Source organism: Ruditapes philippinarum, unplaced genomic scaffold, assembly GCF_026571515.1.
Source record: "Ruditapes philippinarum isolate M1 unplaced genomic scaffold, ASM2657151v2 ctg217_1_1_1_1, whole genome shotgun sequence".
Lineage (NCBI taxonomy): Eukaryota > Metazoa > Mollusca > Bivalvia > Venerida > Veneridae > Ruditapes > Ruditapes philippinarum.
The window spans coordinates 465,255-486,448 of NW_026860741.1; the positions used below are offsets into that span (position 1 = coordinate 465,255).

A 21,194-nucleotide genomic window follows, 5' to 3' on the forward strand; every position below is an offset into this window, starting at 1 on the left:
GGTAAATGTTTGAAGTGTTTTGTTTGGTCAAGATTATATTAGTTGATGCTTTGTTTTTGTGGATATATGTAAATATTGGGTGCTTTACTTTGCTTTCTGATGCTGAATAGAGTTGGTGAAGATAATATTGTTGGTTGAATGTTTGTGGTTTACACTGTATTATACATGTAGTTGTAAAAATATTCATTTTTGTGTTCTTCATTTTGTGGTGATTTTATTGTTTTGTTTGATCATAAGTTGTTTAGAGCTTAGCCTTGTCAGGTGTCTAGTATTGTTTTGTATATAAGACGTTTACGTGAAAAGATATTTCGTTTAAGTGGCTGATAAATGATGTGTATTTGTTTTAGGTGTAAAAAATGATCAGATTTCTTTGTTTTGGGTGTAAATAATAATCAGTGTTTGTTGTTTAAATGTATATATTGATTTGAGATAAAAAAAAAAACAGATAAAAATACCTAACAAATAGTCTTTAACTAAACAATTACATGCTAGTATTTCTAACCGAGAATATTTCAATTTTATGTCAGGCGGTGCTTACCAGCCCCATATCTTTGACATTGGTTCTAGTAACTATTACTAAATCTTTCCTTATTTAAATAACATCGCTTGCCCCTCACCGCTGTGGGTTCGAATCCCGACAGAGACTTTGGATTCTCTCATGTGAGGAAGCTATCCAGCTAGCTTACGGAATGTCGGTGGTTCTACTCAGGTGCCTGTTCGTGCCTGAAATAATGCACGGAAGGGCATCTGAGGTCTTCCTCCACCAGTAAAGCTGGAACGTCGCCATATGACCTATACTGTGTCGGTGTGACGTAAAACCCAATTAAACAAACAAACAGACAAGGCAGTCATTCCCCTGACAACGTGTCACATTAAAAGGTCCCCTGATAACCACCGTATAAACCTACCTGCGGATGTTTCAAAATTTTACCAGTTAATGTTAAATGTTGAAAACTGCTTTTACCGATGCCAGGAGATGCTAACGGTAGCTTGCCATTTCCAGTACCGTCCATACAGAGGCTGAATTAAACTCAGCCTGCAACATTTTCATTCTTTATGGATCTGATTTCTCTGTATTTGTATGTTCCATCTGAAAAGATATATCAGTGTATCACTGGCTGGCTTGTTGTTTCGCAATCAGTATTAGTAATAGTAAATAGAAATGCTTATTTACATAAGAAAGTGATTTTATAAAATAGTTATGGTATTTAACAAATTAGACAAGAACAAAAAAAATCAACAAAACAAGAAACAAAATCAAAACAAAACATAATGATTCCTTTTACATGTTCACACTGTATTCTCTATAATTCTGAATTATTTGTTTTTGGTAGCCTAAGAAAACAGAAACGGAGAATCTAAGAAGAATATATCGTCAAGTACAGCCAGGTTGTATTATTGTTCAGCAAACGTTAGCTAGCTATCTTTTCAGCACATGTTTATACATATTTATACTATATAGTGTTATTATATGATGTTATCCTAGGCAATATGTTCACAAAACTATAACCGTTTTAATTTTTACGTTAATAGTCCAATAGTGATGGAAATTATGTTAACGACAATTAACAGATACGATTCATTATGAGTTCTATTTACATCGTGCATAATCTTTCAAATAACTGAATCAACGTGTATTTTCAAATAAAAATTATTGATATTCAAATAAATTTATACAAATATAACAGATGAGAATGTTCTTAAATAACACGATATAATGTTCATTTTAAAAAATGTTATTTTAATATTGTTTTCGTGTTTCAGCTACAATGATGGATGATGAGTTCCCACAAAGCTCTGGGAAAATTGCTCAGACAAGGTAATACTGAGACTGAAACTGTTCAAATTTTACGTCGAACAATAAGGACCAACAATGAAATTGACCATGAACTTCGTTTAAAACTAAAAAAAATTGTCTTCCAAAACGAGTATTAATTAATTATTAATTGAAAACTCATTTCTAATACAGTGTAACATCTGAAGTCCGGATCTTCTTATATCCGAAACTTAAGAAATCCGAATATTTTTCAAGGTCCCGAAATTTCTCCTTCTGTTTTAAATGTAATTATTAACTCTGAATTACGCAAGTTTATCTTTATACCGAACACATTTTTGGTAATACTTTAGTCTTATCAATTCAAATTGACTTCCAAAATCCGGAAATTAAAAAAATGTGTGAATGAATTTATTAGTATACTTGAGATTGTAAAACTTTCAAAATGTCAATATCTTCCAATTAGAAGTAACCATTTATTTTTACATCCATAAGAATCACAACCTGTCAAGCATCTCTTGACTAAGTGTGAAAATTAAGAAACTTGAGGAGTATTGATGAAGCAATGATAACAGGTAAATGGATGGTACTACATTTGAAATATACTAAAGAATAAATTGAAACAATTATCAAAATTTATTGTATCAACAAATTAAATTATAAGTAATGAAATTTTATAAAGTTTTAAACTAGTTAAAATACTAATAATTTTTGCCTTTTATGAATCTAATCAGCTTTATATTTTTCATTATGTAATACTTAAAAAGTGATGGTAAATATTTATACTTGTTCAAATAATTCACCAGTCGGTGAATTTCAGAAATTTTAAAGTTTGAAACCGAGTGTTTGGTTTTCAGAAGTTACACTGTATTTTCTGATGTTTTCCTTTTTGCACTGCCGTTTAATTTGCTTCTTATTTTGTATTTTGCTGCTTTATAGCTAGGGTTTGCTAAATTCATGTATGCTTTTTGTTGTCTGTTTCTCTGGATATTGATTAATATTACTTTCCATAAATTCAGAAGTATAATTTGTAAAAACGTAAAATTTTAATTAAGTTTCATTATAACCTTGTAACAATGACGATTTGTTAAAAGTAATACTTTGTTGATATTAGAAGCAGGTGGTCGACAAAGGATTTGGAAATTTTCCAGCATCCTATGTGCTTGATTGGCGCCGTATATGTAAAAAACCAGAAAGGACAAGTAACTAAAACACATTTAGAAATTCAAGAAGAAGCGCTTGATCAAATTTCGAAGATAGATTTGCCAATAGTTGTTGTAGCCGTTGTAGGTTTGTACAGAACAGGAAAGTCTTATCTAATGAATCGTTTGGCAGAATCGAACACAGGTAGTTATAATTAAAATATATGCAATTGTATGTGTGTCAAAACAATTGCAAAAAGTGTTGATTATATTCAATGTATAATACGCCTTACATTTTATTAATATGAAAAGTTTATATTTGTAAGTAAAATGATTCATGTTATAATGACTTGGACTTTATTATGAAAAAACAAAGCATGTTAATGCTTAATTTTTTTTTGAAAATAATAATCTAGGTTTTGCATTGGGAGACACGATCGAATCAAAGACAAAAGGTATTTGGGCATGGTGTAAATTACATCCAACTCAATCGAACACTGTTCTGCTGCTTCTCGATACTGAAGGACTCGGCGATGTTGCAAAGGTATGTGAAAATAATCAAATACATGTCAATCTAGAAAAGGATAGATCTCATCGAGAGCAATTAAAACAAGCATTTAGTTATCATTTGCAGAGTTGTTTGAATTGAGTCTGATTGTTAAAGACATTGTTATGTGTAACATCTATCACTCCTAGCACCGGCGTAAGCGGTTAAGTGTGTTTAATATCCATAACAATTAATTAAAGATATAAGCAAATTTGATAATCTCCATTTCACTGATGAATTATTAATAAATAACATTTTAAATTGTGTTTCGAAATACAAAGACAAAACATATGCATTAAAGGGTGACCGAAGCCATGACAACAAGATTTTTATCTTGGCGACGCTACTGTGCAACTGCCTTGTTTACAACATGAAAGGAGTTTTTGACAACGATGCCGTCGTTAAACTCACGTATCCTTTTATTTTGAAATATAGTTAATATAAACATTGTTTACTAAATAAAGTTTAGTATGTGCATAATAAATACAAGATACGATAAGTTTATTATTTCTACAATCAAACGTTTGTTTTTTCACAACATATTTTACGGATTTCAATTTGATAATTTGCACCAGGAAATACAACAAGCAGTTCTAAATAAGAGGTTTTAAATGTGCTAATAAAGTACAAAGGCATTGTCAATTCATATGTAGTGACGACATGTTTTTTGGAGCATTGTAAATTATTTGTACATTTACGAGGGATGTTCGAATTGTATTGCTTATTTCTAGCTGGAGACTTCAAATTTTAAGTTAGCTCAAAAGCGTTTATTTCATGCCCTCGAAGTACTCCCCGTGGCTAGAAATGCAAAGTTTCAGCCGATGTATCCACTTCTTGAAGGCGTCACGGTACGCTGATTTGGGCACAGTAATAAGGTACTGATGAATGGCAGATCCAAGTGCCTGTCGGCACTTGTATTTCCGCCCAGCAAGGAAGGATTTCAATTTCGGAAACAAAAAGAAATCACATGGGACAAGGTATGTAGAATACGGGGGGTGAGGCAAAACAGTTACGTTTTCTTTTATCAAAAACGCCGAAACTATTGCGGAGGTATGAGCGGAGGCATTGTCATGTAGAAGACGGATATGCTAAAAACCAGTGACAGGGCGTTGTTTCTTTTAATTCCTTTTCAGTTTCTTAAGTACAACGTCTGTGTAGCACTTCCTAGTGATACGTTTGTCCTTTTTCGCCGGCACTTTTATTGAGATCCTTCACCAGAGAAGAAAATTGCATACAAAACCTTCTTGAAGTCAAAGACCGTTTGGCAATTTTTGGGCGTTTGTTGTGTTTAGTGGCCCAGATTTTGTTGCTTTCTTCCCTGACGGGCTCAAAATAATGAACCCAAGTTTCATCATCTGTGACGACATTGGCAAACTGTTTTTGTCATATGTTGGAAACATTTGTAGCAGCTTTCTGGCCACCTTAACCCGTTGCCTCTTTTGCTCATCGGTCAACATATGTGGCACCCATCTAGCAGAAATCTTTCTGACTTTCAAATGCTTCTTCAAAATAAAGTGAACCGTCGATAGTGATATACCTAACTTTCGTGCAATATCACGAACTGTAAATCTTGCATCTCCTTCAATGATATCCTTTATTTTAGAAACCATTTCGTTACGAGATGCAGATTTTGGCCTACCTGATTTTGGTGCATTTTTGATGCACTCTACACCAGACTTAAATTTCTTTTTCCATCGCCTAACTGTGTCCTAAGGCACACAAGAAGGCCCATAAGCAGTAGAGAGTTCAGTTATTAACTGCCTCAAAGAGCAACCCAGTTTTGATGTAAGCCCGTATTTCATCTTTTTTGTCGACGCTTCTACCAACCATTTTTACTACAGTGGTCAATGACTGCGTGTGTTTAAATTGCAAATTGTATGCTTACACTTAGTCTTACATGTACATTTATGCAACGTGAATTACCCTATACAGGTATGTATTGGTTTTTATCTATCACGAGATAGAGGATAATAAGCATTTTTTTTCGATCAGCCCTCGTACATTTACTCACTGATATTTTATCCGTTGTCATTTGAACTTCATTATTACAACAAATTATTTAAAACTGTCTTCTGATGATTACCTTTGCAATGATCATTTAGTAGTTTTTAACGGTTTGTTTACATTTAAATGTTCTTTGTTTTCGCACTCAGTAAACTATTTAACAAAACCCGTACTCATCTAGTACATAAACGAAATAAGAACAATTTGTGATATATGTTGACATAAAGTATTTAAAACATGTGGATACATTTTTTAGTAATTACATTTTTCATCTGAAAAAAGCGTGCGTGGAACGCACGCAACATGAATAAAGATTATAGCTCTCAGATAAATCTTTGCCTTTCTAACTGTGTCTTGTTATAATAATCAAATATCAAGTTCTGCACGTGACACATTTGAAAAAATAAGTAATAAGCTGTATTATAGATGTTTCGCTACGTCAACGACGACAACATTTTGGATGTATAATCTTAACTGAAATACTTTAGATTTGTAACTGAGATGGCAAAAAGTATAAAATTTCGGGGGAAAGCATCAGAAGATAATCAATGGATTGGTCAGATACTTCCAGACTTTGTTCTATGTTTGAGGGATTTCAGTCTAAAATTGATCAGTGCTGGGAAAAAGATATCAGAAAATGAGTATCTTGAGCAAAGTCTAGCTGACAATGAATGTCAAGCCGAAGAGTTCAACAAACCACGAGAATGCATAAGAAAATATTTCCGAAAACGTGAGTGCTTTGCATTCCCAGTTCCAGGTGATGGAGATGTTCTTGAGAATCTCGAAACTTTGAGATTAAGCGATTTATCTACCAGGTTCAAAGAGGCAACCGCCCGTTTTGTGTCATACATATACAGTCTACCACCAAAGGAATTGCTCGTTAGTACACCGGTAAAGGGACGAAGTAAGCAAATAATCAATAATGATGTTTTTTTTGTGCCTTACATTACACGGCATTGCACCATAGATAATAATGATTCACTTTTGTTAGTAAATAAAACAAAGCTCCACGTGAAATATTCTGTATATTGTAAGTTTGTTTTTAGATTTCTTGCATTTTGCATTAAGCTTATTATTTTTATTGTCAAGTTGAGCTGATTTGACTATATATTTTAAAAGATTGACTGTGATATTAACGTTTGTCCAAGAGTTGGTATTAGAAAATGTTTAGAATGGAATATAAATCTGCATTAAATATCAAAAGACTTCCCAACTGTTGTATAGATTCAACGTTATTGATATAAACACAAATTCCCTTTGGCCATTGAGTTATTTACCGTTCGTGCGAAGTAAGTTATAACATTGAATGACATTGCATTTGCAAAATGCAAACTTGTAGTGACTGTCACCATATACACCCGGATGAGTATAATGATTTTGATTTATAAAAAAGGAAAACACGAAAGAACGCCCAAAACGGCAAAAATGCAACTGTTGCAGGCTTGGTAGAAATTGTTTATTAATGATTTTTTATCATACAGACATGTTGTTTCTTCATTTGCCTTCATTCAAATATACAATGGACTTATGTAACTTTTTCAGTGTTTAAAGTTTTGGTAGAAGAATACGTAACAGCTATAAGACAAGGTGCTGTTCCCGATGTGGATGGCGCTTTTCTAGCTGTTGCAAAAATTGAAAATGAAAAAACAAAAAAAATCGCTGTGGACAACTTTGAAAAACAACTACAAAAAACAAAACTTCCTGTTTCTAGTGATGTTCTGATGACGGCTTTCACAGAGGCAGAGACAGAAGCGCTAAATTATTTTCGAAAAAATGTTGTACATGATAAAGACTTCGAATATGAACATCAAGCGCAGGTATCAAATAAAAAGCTCTTCCGATAGAAAAGACAAAATAACGGTTCAAAATATTTGATTAAGAATTTAGTCGCAGTTAAGTCTTAAGTTGCTTAAGCAGGGTTGGTGATTAGGTGACATTTGTTTATAGTAAAATTGGGTCACCGCTGATAGTATTTGCTTACCTTAAGTTATTTGCTAATCTCTCGGTATATCTTTCAAATTTTAAAAATTAACATAAACCATTAATTTTGCCGATTCTAATGATACATAGCTTTCTATTCTAATCTTTAGATCTTTTAATTGTGCCGTTATGTTTGCAAAACATTTTTTCATGAGGCAATATTGTGATGAAATTAGGTGGTAACTTCTCCGCACGCCTATCGAGATAAGTACAAGAGCTATATTGGATAATTATGTACCGTTGTAAACTGCAAATATTTATCATATTGAACATGGTATATATTTGCTGTCAAACTATTAAAACCTATAACAAAAAGATAAGCAAATAACATTAGCGGTGACCTGATAACCGATTCCATTAAGCGTTAGCTCCTTGTTGACCGGTTTCTTAAGGCCGTCATGCATTTTTGCGTTGCCTAAAATAATAAAATAATTTAGTTTTTATCAGGAAGATAACATCAATTTGAACTTGTTTTTCACTGAAATATCATTCATTTCTAATCAGATCGAAATGGATCGCATTTGGAATCAAGTAAAAGAAGAAAATGATGTAAAGGTCAGGACAATGAGCAGAACGAAACTGCAAGAGGCTTACGAGAAAAACATGAAACTAAAGATACAAAATGACGATTATAAAACAGCAGGAGGCTATCGAAAGTATCAGTGTGATGTCGAAAGTTTGCAGAAAGAATATTTCAGTTCTCTTCGTGGTTTTAATGAAAACGAGGTTACAATCATTTATTCGATTGTATCATAAACAATTATTTATAACTCAATGTCTATACAATAATGTTTGTTTTTGCAAAGTTTTCGATATTGCTTTAAGAATACATGGAATGAAAATATAATTCAGCTTTCAAAACTTTTCAACCATTACCTTAATTCTTTTTTATGCATCCATAAAGCTTGAAAATCTGTATAAAGTCACTTTAATTTGTTCTATTTTATTTTTCATGAGTTATTCTGAAATTTTTCTCTGCATTCTTACAATTTCTAAATCGGTATTTTACGTTATATATATATTTCAAATAAATAAATAAATTTCATTGTTTTACGTAGATATTACGGAGTTGGCATGAATTTGTAACTGATATGAAAGAAACGGAAGCAAAGATTGTTCAAGCTGACGATGACTTGTCACAAAAGGAGAAAGAAGGTATTTGAATTCACGCAAACAAAAATGTTGTGAGCTCATGTAGTCGCATTTGTCATGTGTCAATCCATGCGTCAGCAAATATTGTTTCATTGCTATCAGTGTCTTTTTTGTATATATGGTTTCACTGTACATGTGTATTACTTATTTCGTCAGATGATATCATTTTTCCATTTGAAACGACCATTTGAAACGACCAGACAGCGTTAAGCTCTGCAATATTTTAGCCGATGAAAGAGTCAAAAACGGGTTAATTGAACTTATCTTTTATGAAAGCAATTCCATTTTAAAATTGAGATTTAAAAAAAACTTTCAATAATGTCTTCTTTTATAAAAATGTTAGGTCTTATGATGTATAATGGAGTCATGATCCTTGGAAAACAAGAATTATTGCATGCTGCATGATAATGGATGTTGGTACTAGCGTTACGGGGACCTATAAGTTGATTTTTTTTCAACCCCTGAGAAAGTTCGGCTTTTACTGTATTTGTATGCGCCAGGCAGACAGCCATCCGTCTGTTAGTAATTTCTTGTTCGCCTTTTATCTTTTGATCCAATGGAAGAGAATTTAAACTTTTTGGCAGACATATAAATATTTGTGAGATGTGCAGAGCAAAGGCTTAGGCTTCTTCAGGTCAAGTTCAAGGTTACACTTACTTAATATTCATAATCCTTATATGTTTATATATAACGAAGGAAGACGTGTATTCATGTATTAATTTAAAAACATGCTTACCTTCCTATGCATAAGTATGTCACAATATACCTGTCTTTATTTCCCAAAATATAAGTCTCTATAATTATTCGGTTTTTCCACGAACTTTTACTTTTGTTCTGTAAAAACTATAAATCATGATTATTTATGAGATTATTTCATTATTTTGAAAATTTTGACGACGTTATTTATCAAAATGATGAAACCAAAATTAAGTAATTCACTAATTTACAACTAGTTGTTAATAACACATATAAAAGATCAATTTTTAAATGTAAGTATATGAATAAAGAATGATCGAGTACCTGCAGTATTTAGTTGTGAAAATGTTACTATTGTATTTTTTTTTTGCTTCGGTGAATCATTCTTGAAATGAAAGACGGATATGGGTTTTTGATCTGTGTAATGTTGCTGTATCTTTTCATGATACATCACTACAACGCACATTTTCAAAAGAAAAAAGCAAAGAAATGATAAAATTAGTAAAAGGAAGGTTATAAAAACAATTACAGCTTTTTTGAAGGGTTGAATTTCAAAAACCTCTTATCAATGGGAGGTAATTAGAATACATTTTCAAATGCTTGAAAATATTTTATGTTAATGCTTAGCTATTTGGCATGAAGCATTTCCGTGTTGACTTTTACAACAATTATATTATTTATGTTCCTATGGTCATTGCAGGGTCTGTCCAAGGGAAGACTAAGATATCTGAAAACCTATTCACATGAATGACATCTTTTGTTAAACTACCACCCCAAGATCTTAGTTATTTGGCACGTATCATCGTCTAAAAGAACCCTAATATAGTTACAAAACCATTACACTGGTGCTAAATTTGTATTAGAAGTTCCTTCCTGAAACCTACAATGTGTACAACATAGCTATTCCATTTTATGAAGTGCTGTTATGTAATGCAATTATTTCTATGAACGTATTCAACTTTTATTAATGAATTTATATCACTTGACCCATATTTACTGTATCTATAATCTTATTCTTTCCAATCCAGTTGAATTGTTCATATTTTCGGTGTGTATTAAGCAATCAAAAAATGACAGACATAGTATTGCGTATGTTTTATTCAGAGGAACAAAAGCGAAACGAAGAAAACACCCGGCAATTACTAAAGAGACAAGAAGAAGCAAATAAAGAAGAATTTGAAAAGCAGAAAAAAGAACTAGAAGATCATTTCAAAACAATAGAAAATGAACGAAAGAAAAAGGAAGAAGCAGACGAAAAAAAGTTAGAAGAATTGGTACATAAGAAGATGGAGGAAGAAGCAGCGAAAAAAGAATTAGAATCTTTAAGAGCAGAAAAAAAGGACAGAAAAAAGAGAGGTTTTTTAACAAGGCTAGGCGATGCATTATGGAACACGTAAAGATTAACATTTTTTTCAATTAAAGGCTTTAAATCAACAATTTATTGTCGGTTTCCAAAATTATGACATATTTCTTTAAACACTTTTCGTTTTTATTCAATAACAAAAAAGTGAAGATGCGACAAAATTCATATACATAAGTTTAGGTTTTATGTATAATTACTATTTCTGATTCTATTAAAAACGCCAATTTAATCTCACGACTAAAATAATTGAATGATTATTATATTGCCTAACATGAATTCATTAGTTCATGTAGTTATTTAGTTTAAACGATGTTTGGTATTATGATATAATTGTAAATACATATATTTTCAAATGGATACCCTATATCTTAAAAAAAGAAATTCGAATTATATTTTTTATTTGCCAAAATTACACATGACATATTTTCGGAATAGTACATTGAATTGACATATCAACTAACAAATTAACAGTTTTACCAAATGTTTGACACAAATATAAGTGTCAGTAAAGTGAATTTGTTTTTAATGAAAGGCCTGCAATTCAATTACTAGACTAGTATTGTGCGTTGATAGTATTTAGGAATAGACATGAACAACAAACCATGAATGAATTATAGTTACAAGTAAGTTGCTTGTAAGTGTGATATTAATGATCCGATATTGAATATAATAGCAGCTAATAACGTGTTACAGAACAGAAATATCCTTTTCCATTAGATAAATTTTACTCTAAATCATTTAGAACGTTATCAACGCATTTTTTGTCAAGCAGCATTCATTCATAAAAAGCCTAATGATACATTTCTATAATTTTCTTTTCAATATTTAAAATACTTGTAGACTTATCCACTTCAAAATAGTGCATTTATGTCTTAACATCCAAATCAGAAGGAGCAGTGTTACATGTTTCAATTAGTTTCAATCAGTTTCAAGTAGTGACACTAGTGGTTGTGGATAAATTATTTATAAATTTGGACTTATTTGTAATTCATTTAAAATATGTTTGCTTTGTAATTTGATTTTGAAAAAGATAGTGTGAACGCATATATGTTTTGTTTAATATTACAGCATTTATTTGATTTACTTTTTCTAATATTATGTTGTTCTTTTTATGTTTATGGTTGTTTTTTTAGATTTGCCCTTGTCCGTCCGTCACCCTTTAACGTAACAAAAGTTTACAATTTCAACTTTGTCGAGCGTACCAAAGTACCCCCAAAACAGTTTTTTTTTATAAATATTGCTCTTGACTTGGTATGAATTTGCAATTTCAACGTGGTTGTGCGTAGCTCAAATAGTATTTGACCGGGAGTCCTGAATGCTTACAGAAATATTGATCGGCATGTGCAGTTCTGCATGTGGGGATTTGCTTGTGGATTTATTCAATATTTGTAGATACTATTACAATTTAAATTTTGTGTCACGTATAACCGAAAATATATTTGACCCAGTGTCAGTAGAGTATAGGGGCACCTGTGTTCAATGGACACATTTCTTTCTCTTTATTTTTCAATTATATTATTATTTAATTTAGTGGGGTTTTTTTTATTATTATTTCATTGTTTGTCTGGTTGTTGGTGACAGGGTGTGTTTGTTTAAAAGGAAACTAGAAGATATACTAGTATTTGATTCACATAAATTGAATGCAACATTATATACTTTTCCTTTGTTGTTTATCATTTAACGTCTCTTACGCTAATCAGATCATATTAAACATATTTAAAGAAAAACGCTGTTGTCTCATTTCCTTGTTGTACTTCAGCGCTAGTCAAACAGTACAGAGATTGCCCATTAAAAATTGACTATTAATGTGTTAACAATTTATTCAAAACAATTTATCCAAACAAAAATCAACAATTTGTTTAAGTTCCACGTATAAGAGTATTTCTAAACTTCTTATGCCTATGTAAAAACCGGTTTGATCGCATGGCGAAAAAATAGCTTTTTCGGGAAATCCGAATTATACAGAAGACCGTCATCTGATCTACATAAAAGAAATAAGTAGATCTGAACTTTAGTCAGGTTGGGACAAAACAAACCGTTCTACAGTTTTGTAACCGCTGGCAAAATAACATTTAAACATTGATGAGTAGACATTTGAATTACGTTTAGTTGTGTTTTTATTAACTGCATTAATATGAAATGTTCAATCATTAACATTACGTTAAAAAAGTGCTCGTGTGATTTACTCAAAATTAAAATGATTTACCGGTAACTTTATTACATTTCATAAAATTATCCCGTAGAAACTGACGTTTTGAAGATAAAAAACCCAGCAAAAGAAAGAAAAAAAAGTTTGAAAGTCAGTGGCCAACATATTCACGTGTCAATTTTTGATCATGTAGTTAAGTAAACTTATTTCTCATAGTGTACTGTAAAATTATCGGTAATTGCCTTAGTATAATCTTTACAAAGTCCGGAATCGAATATATTTAAAAGTTGCGACCACAAACCGAAGTGACATATACATGTATATATGCCAATGTAAAATATTGATAGATCATGATAACGATATGATGTTAAAATGTATAACAGACCAAATTGCGTTTGATTCTCAGTCGACTAGATCTCCTACAGGACCACTATACGATCGCTTCTCTACCACTGAGCTACTTGAACGCTTCAAAAAAATTTACCTGTCAAACAATTGGGTAAGATACCCAGCCATGTCGACCAAGATAGACCGTTACGACTAACCCGATCACACATGTAGAACTAGACCGGTATCCGATCCTGCTTGATCGAGTTGATCTGATGGACGATGAGAACACACCATAACATTTTATGCAACATGAGGTCATATCTTGTTGTTGACTGTGATCAATTAAGTAGCATCACCCTTGAATCACAGCAAGATAATTGTATTGCATGGTTTAAAAACCACTAAAGGCCCGTGTGTAGATTTATTAAAATACAGCATGTGAAATAGGTAAATGATGTATAATAATATATGACCGTTAATTTTGATAAAAATGGCTATGTGTGTTATAACAATCAACGGGGTTATCAGAAATCGTGTTTAGTTGCAGCAGTAACATCAAAAACAATGCGAAATTTTATTTACATAATCTTTGTTTACAATACTAACTTGTATTGCACGCTAAATAACACAAACTATTAGATATGTTGATGTATTTGCGAGACATATTTACACATAAGTTTTGTTTGTTTGTTTGTTTGTTTCATTTTACGCCTTTTCCAACAGTATTTCAGTCATATAGGCGGGTAGTTTCCTAACCATCGTTCCTGGAGAGTTACACCAGTACTAGACTACCTTCCTCCGCGCTACACATAAGTAAAACCGACATAATATAAGTCAACAAAGGTAATAAGGGATATCCCTACGTACGTAATGGGTGACAATGGTGGCGGAAATTGCTTAATATCGAATTACGGAAAAAGACTTTCTACATCACTTTTTTCAATAAGGACATTTGGAAACACTTTTTATCGTGTGTATTGTATTTACGTTTTAAAAGATATTGAAATGAAATGTCTATTCTCGGCCAGATTCCTCTAAAGACCTTGTAATTGTTTGTGGTTTTATATTATAAATGTTATGCTCAAATGAAGATGTATCAATATTGTAAGCTACAAAAAGCATTAATTGTAAAGATGTTACCGAATGTACCTTTCATGTAAATAATGGGAGGTAATTTGGAATTTATTTTTTATAAAGTCTTATACATTAAGACAAACAGTTGAGACTCTATATCCCTCCCACGTAAGACATCGAGGTACAAAAATTGTTCCAATATCTGCCTTGATTCGATTAAAGATCCTACATGTTGTAATTAAGGTTGTTACCACACTTAAGTAAAATTATATATATGAATATAATTATGCTTATAAAACAATTTTCAAACATCGAAGAACATTTGAAATATGTACTGCAAATATTTGTACATATTATATGTAATCATTAAAATATATGCATTCATTTCTTATTAAAAAAATTGACTTCGACTTTATAGAAAATAGTTTTTATTACCTCCATTTATTAACATGAAATGTTAAATTCGGTAATATCTTTATATATAATGCTTTTTGGAACTTACAAAATTGATCAATCTTAATTTGAGCATCAAATTTATGATATAAAACCACATATAATCAGTTTTAAAGTGATTGTCCAGCTTAAGTCCAAGAAGATCTGCGTTGATCTTAAAATATATGGTACACTCAGTCAAGTGCCACAGTCAAAACTCATGATGGTTATTTGACACGTGCTTATGTTTGTGATAATGTTTGTGAACAGTTGACCTAGCAATGAATGGAAAAGGTGTGGCTAAATGTTCCGCTACGAAAAACCGGAAAGGTCCATATCTTTTGCAAGTTATAGCCTAGATATTGATTCTAGTAAAACAAAATTATGATTGGTGTATTTAGTCTTTAACTTATCAGAATTTTGTATTTTTTTTATTTTAATTCTATAAACAAGAGCGATCAGTAATCACATGTGTCGCCTCATGATGGCCAAATTCATGTTGGGACAACTTTTGTGACAGACAGGCGGACAGTGCACAACTAGACTTGGTACTGATCATTCCTGTAAAGTTTGGATAAAATTGCACCAGTAGACTAGTTTATGAGGAGTAGTCCGGACAAGCTTTTGCGTATCTGGCAACACAAAGAAAAAAACACCTTTTTATCAAAGGGCCATAACTCGGCCAAAAATCATTCAACCGGAAAACCCGTGCAATATGCGCAAGGACTTGAGCTACAGATCAATCCTGTAAAGTTTCATTGAAATTGCATTAGTGGTATAAGAGAAGTAGTCCGGACAAACTTTAAAATTAAAAATTATTAAAGGGCCATAACTCTGACAAAAATCATTGAACCGGAAAATGCTGACAATATGCACAACTAGACTTGGTACTGATCATTCCTGTAAAGTTCGGATGAAATTGCACCAGTAGTTTATGAGGAGTAGTCCGGACAAGCTTTTGTGTATCTGGCAACACACAAAAAAACAACACCTTTTTGTCAAAGGGCCATAACTCGGCCAAAAATCGTTCAACCGGAAAACCCGTGCAATATGGGCAAGGACTTGAGCTACAGATCAATCCTGTAAAGTTTCATTGAAATTGCATAAGTGGTATAAGAGAAGTAGTCCGGACAAACTTTAAAATTAAAAATTATTAAAGGGCCATAACTCTGACAAAAATCATTGAACCGGAAAATGCTGACAATATGCACAACTAGACTTGGTACTGATCATTCCTGTAAAGTTTGGATGAAATTGCACCAGTAGTTTATGAGCAGTAGTCCGGACAAGTTTTGTGACGGACGGACGGACAGACAGACAGACAGACAGACAGACAGACGGACAGACAGACAGACAGACGGACAGACAGACGAAGGAGAAGTGATCCCTATATGCCGCCACTACTCCGTAGAGGCGACACAAAAACGTAAAAAAGTGTCTTGGATAGAGTTAAGCCCGTTATAGGTAACAGACCTCATGTGAATATATTACACCGTGTACTTCCAGTAACGCCGTAAATGAAATAACGCTAGATTCATGCAAAAAGTAACGCAGAGTTTTTAATGGAAGATTTCATCTCAGGTATTGTTAGTGGCAAATGTGGAAAAATATTTCGGTTATACAGGACAGGTATACAGGACAGGGTACTTGGCAAATGACTGTGCTTAAACATTTTGAAGCCGAGCAAATATGACACGTCATAGGAATGGCGTTTAACTAGTAAGGTTTGATAACATTCAAATACGAGTTTTCTACATATAATCACTTAGTTTTTTAAATACAAGACCTATTCTGATAGCATGTATGCTTTTTTATACCCCACGATATTATTATCTTGGCATGCAAAAGTTGCACAAATTCAACTCATATTTGACGCATGGATACAGCAGAGAAATATATAGTGGCTGATTTGTGCCATTCGTCTTTTCGCTTGCAGCCCTATAAAATGAAAGCGAGGAAAGTCACACGATGAAAGTGGTGAAACCCATATAAATAAAAGCGAGGATAGTCACTTGATGACAGTGGTGAAAACCATATAATGAAAGCGAAAATAGTCCACGATGTTAGATATGAAAGCCATATAATAAAAGCGAGGATAGTAACATGATGAAAGTGGTGAAAGCCATGTAATGAAAGCGAGGATAGTAACATGATGAAAGTGGTGAAAGCCATATAATGAAAGCAATGAAAGTTGTGAAAGCCATATAATAAAAGCGAGGATAGTCTCAATATATAAGAGAAAAATCTCACATCTTAAGTATATATTTTATAGTGAAAGCCAAACTGAGCAAATCTCAAACTTAATTTCTGAGTAGAAAAAAATCTCAGATTTGAGCTGAGATTTTGACTTTGAGAACGTTAGTGAAACCCGGGCCGGATAATGCAGCATGTCCAAAAGCGCAGCTAGTCCTGTATTGCAAAGTCAAAAAGCACAACATGTCAAAGAAGTGCATTAATTCATCCGTCAAAGCAAGTCCTTTTTCAAAATCAATGAGGCATAGTTACCTTAAGTAGTTGATCCACATATACTTACGTCCGTCACAAGGCAAAGGACTAACTAATATTAAATACGGAGTATTACAATTAAATACAATTATCTCCCTTCCAGATGGAAACGACATATAATTTCTGATAAACATTAAAGTTAAACACTTAAAACATTTTTTTATAACTATTTACTTTAATAATTAAACATTTGGTGTATATCGCCATTTATTGGGGCGTCCGTGGCCGAGTGGTTAAGGTCGTTGACTTCGGTGAAACACACTTTTTTTAAATGAAGTGGTTACACTTTTGCAATGTATATTGACAAAACGGGTGGGAATCACTTGACTTTGTATAGTAATACCCCTGCGAAAATGGCGAGTGCTGAGCCCCGGTAAGTACCTTATTATGTTTATTTAAGGTGCCGAACGTTTCTTTAATCAAAACAAAACCTAGCGTATCATATGCGCGGAATTGTTTTTCAAATGACAATACAAAGTGCATTTTCCTACGTTTGTGGTTTTTGAGATTGTGTCAATATTGCATATGCAGCGATAGTAATTCGCAGGTTACCTCCTCCTGTCTACAGGTAAGTATCGTTTCTGAATACGGGCCAATTATTCGAGAAGAAAATATGTATCGTATATTGAGATAAAACGACAAAAATCATCGTCCTCCATTTTAGGTACTATTCCACATCACACTCGTGTATGTCCTACGCGACAGTGCCATATGGACCGTTCATATAAATACTACAATCGACGATTAGTTTATTGTATTTTATGTAAGCTTCCTTATGATCAGCTCTTGCTTTTTTATGTTTGGTATGTGTCGTTTTCTCTGCGCCACAACGTCTGATGGAAAATGATCATGAATTAATAGACCAGTTGGTTTTGTGTCGTCCTTATACATGTTATAATTGAAAGACTTTACATGATTTTTTGACTGTAACGGCTATGTGTCTTGGTTTACCAGGACGACCAGCACCAAAACGGTGAGATTTTTCAATATTTATGATTTTAGCTTCCTCAGAAGGTATTTTCAAGCTGTTTGTGGAATATGTATGCAAGCATTCAACAGTTTGAATAATTGTTTCGTCGGCCACTTCCGGAATCCCTCCGATGATCAAGTTGTTTGTCATAGTTTTGTTCTGAAGATCTGATACAGACTCTTTCAATTTCATATTTTCTTCCATTAATTTCGAAAACGTTCCTTGGTTGTAGCTACTGTAAACTCTTGAGAGTACGGTTTCTTGTACTCTGTCCAGCTTGTCGGTGTTTTTCCCTATAAATCAGCCTGGAGTTTGTTTTTTAGTTTAGAGTCAATTTCCGACACATTCTTTTTTCCACAATATCAATCTTTTGTAAATGTGAACTCCTTTCACTGAATGTAGCGTTTATGAAAGACATAAGGCCCTAATAATCAGTTTTCAATCAGAAGAAATAACAAAAGAAAATTTTAGTCATATGAAAATATATTTTAGGCAAATGAGAGATCACATGAATCAAATTCACACATGTACTGTATCTATAACATAAATCACATATACCGTTCATCTACTTCTTATACAAGTGAGCATAATCAAATACATACAACCATTGTATGAGGATACACCAGCATATAATGCATTTAAGTCATTTATAACTCACATCAAAATTGTTTGAACGTCTATTTGTGATCATAATGATTACTACAAGAGTAATATTTACCATAAAGCCAAACCCACGGCCAAATTAACAAACAAGTAAGTAAGAGCATATAAATACACTTATCGAACTATAAACCAGCCTACTAAGAGGCTTTCTTATTACCTCCTTAGTAGTATAACCTTCAAGACTAGCCGTCGTCAGCTTACACGAAAGAGCCTTTCCTGAGAAACAATCTATCTCAGGCAAACACAAAGAACATAATATAATACATGTAGTAAAGTATACAAATCATTATAAGATTCAATAAAACAACTGAATCAGAAACAAACTAACTATTCATCAATACAAATGAGAAGTATTAAATAAACCTCTAAGAGACTTACATATTACCTCCTTAGCAGTAATAACCTTTAATGCCGGCCAATACCGAATTGTTAGATTGAGCCTTTCATTAAAAACAAAGTGTCTCAAGCAAAAGCATAAAGTCAGCATCTTTCTTATACTACAACTTTGACAATTGATCTTAACGATTGTTTATAATAATGCTCTTTATATCTTTTTATTCCAATCCATGTGTCATCCAACACTTATTATTTCAAGTGCGCAATAGTGTTAATAAAGAATTCCTTTAAACGCCGGGTCCCTTCAAGATTTAGATATAAGCCACAATCCTGAATGGCATAATACTCACGGCGTGGTATACCGCATTTCAGAAACGGCTTGAAGGTTCTAATAAATGAAACCTTTCTGGACTTGCATAATAAAACTAATTTATTATTTAATTTTTTTACTCTATTGCCAGTGGACTCAAAATCAATAGGTCGCGGAATATCAGCAGACACAATAATGCTACCAGTAGATTGAAGTCAAACGTTAGATATCAAATCATTAAAGGATGAAAGAATCTCATCCTCTGAACGGTGACCATTAACATCATTGGTGCCCACATGTAAAATAATGAATGAAGATTTTAAATCTTCCTGACCCTGAGAAATTCTAAAACTTAATCTTGAAATATTAATCCCAGGAAATGCTGTAATTTTGGTGTCCCACATTCCAGAAACATTTTTCGCTATGGAGTCGGAGACTATTTAACACTTGCGCAGTGGATGATGACTTACATGTTCTGAGAACATAAAAACTTTGATATATACAATTTCATAATACACGTGTAATTTTAAACATAAGATATATGAGACATATCTTTAATTATTTTACTCTTAGAATACTAGCCACTGATTTACAAGAATGACTCAGAAATTGAGAATATAATTGCAGAGTGTTTGTAATGGCAGGTAAAGAACATAATTTGAAATACATGCAAAATAAAATAAATGATTCCCACTTAATGTTTAGATTCTTTCTACTTCATTTAGCATATGCTGAAATATTTGACAGTTTCAACTCAGACTTGAGATTCTTCAACTGTAGATCTACAAAAAACAGAAAAAAATAAAAATTACAAATCATTGACAAATCCACCACCTCACAATACTCCAAATAAAATCCAGTTGTTAACTGAAAAAAATTATCTTTGAATTTATCATGTTGGGACCAACGAGACAAACAATCAGAGATTCGATTTTCCATACTTGACAAATGAACAGCTCTTACTGCTCATTGAGATTTGGCTGCTAAAAACAAATTTCTCTCAAACCATCCTGTAACATTGAACATCTGGCTCTGCCAGAATTCAAGACTTAGCATACTGCCTCATTATCACAATAAACGACTATCCTTTTACCTTTAAATTCACTTGACCAAGTCTAAAAGCAAGAATAATGCCAAATAATTCTAACACTGCTATAAAAAAATTTTGATTTGAAATATTTTCTGGAAAATCAGAATGAAAATATTTTCCATTGTAAAAAACACCACAGCCTGTTAAACACGCGTCCGTTGAGAAAATAGTATCTGGAATTGACCAATTCTCATATAACATAATAGAAACTCCATTGTATTCTTGTAAAAACTTATGCCACCAAAGAATGTCTTTTTTAACCTCAAATGGAATAGGAACGTAAATATGGGGAAATCTTTAAGCCAGTTAATAAGCCTGCTAATAAAAACCCTGCTTGACCGCACACATGAAGCCACAAAATTTAATTTACCAATAAGTGATTGTATTTCTCTAAGTGTTGCTACTGTTTTGTGTAACCATACCTGAATTAAATTTTTAATTTCTATTAATCGTTCTTTAGTAACCTCCATAGTCATTGAATTTGTATTAAAAAGGACCCTAAAACGTCATTATTTCCGAAGGTGGACAAGCTTTATCAACTGACTCAATAAAACCACAATCCCTTACGACACGACCTAAACAATTATATGCAAAAGGCGCATGTTGCCTTGTTTCAACTTCAGCTAGATCATCAAGATAATTACGTATACAAATACCAATATTATACATAATAGAAG

The 21,194-nt window shown here is 32.6% G+C and overlaps 1 protein-coding gene across 1 annotated transcript in view; it reads left to right on the forward strand.

The window, feature by feature from the left end:
• Positions 1-12,388, forward strand: part of LOC132713235 (guanylate-binding protein 1-like) — a 33,914-nt gene extending 21,526 nt beyond the window's left edge. Inside the window, exons 4-13 of the mRNA XM_060695731.1 lie at positions 1,335-1,389; positions 1,765-1,819; positions 2,889-3,121; positions 3,333-3,460; positions 3,765-3,874; positions 5,956-6,371; positions 7,010-7,284; positions 7,952-8,173; positions 8,506-8,602; positions 10,400-12,388. Of these exons, the coding sequence (XP_060551714.1) occupies positions 1,335-1,389; positions 1,765-1,819; positions 2,889-3,121; positions 3,333-3,460; positions 3,765-3,874; positions 5,956-6,371; positions 7,010-7,284; positions 7,952-8,173; positions 8,506-8,602; positions 10,400-10,692 (1,884 nt within the window). The 3' untranslated portion in view covers positions 10,693-12,388. The remainder of the gene's footprint in view (positions 1-1,334; positions 1,390-1,764; positions 1,820-2,888; positions 3,122-3,332; positions 3,461-3,764; positions 3,875-5,955; positions 6,372-7,009; positions 7,285-7,951; positions 8,174-8,505; positions 8,603-10,399) is intronic.
• Positions 12,389-21,194: the final 8,806 nt, after the last annotated feature.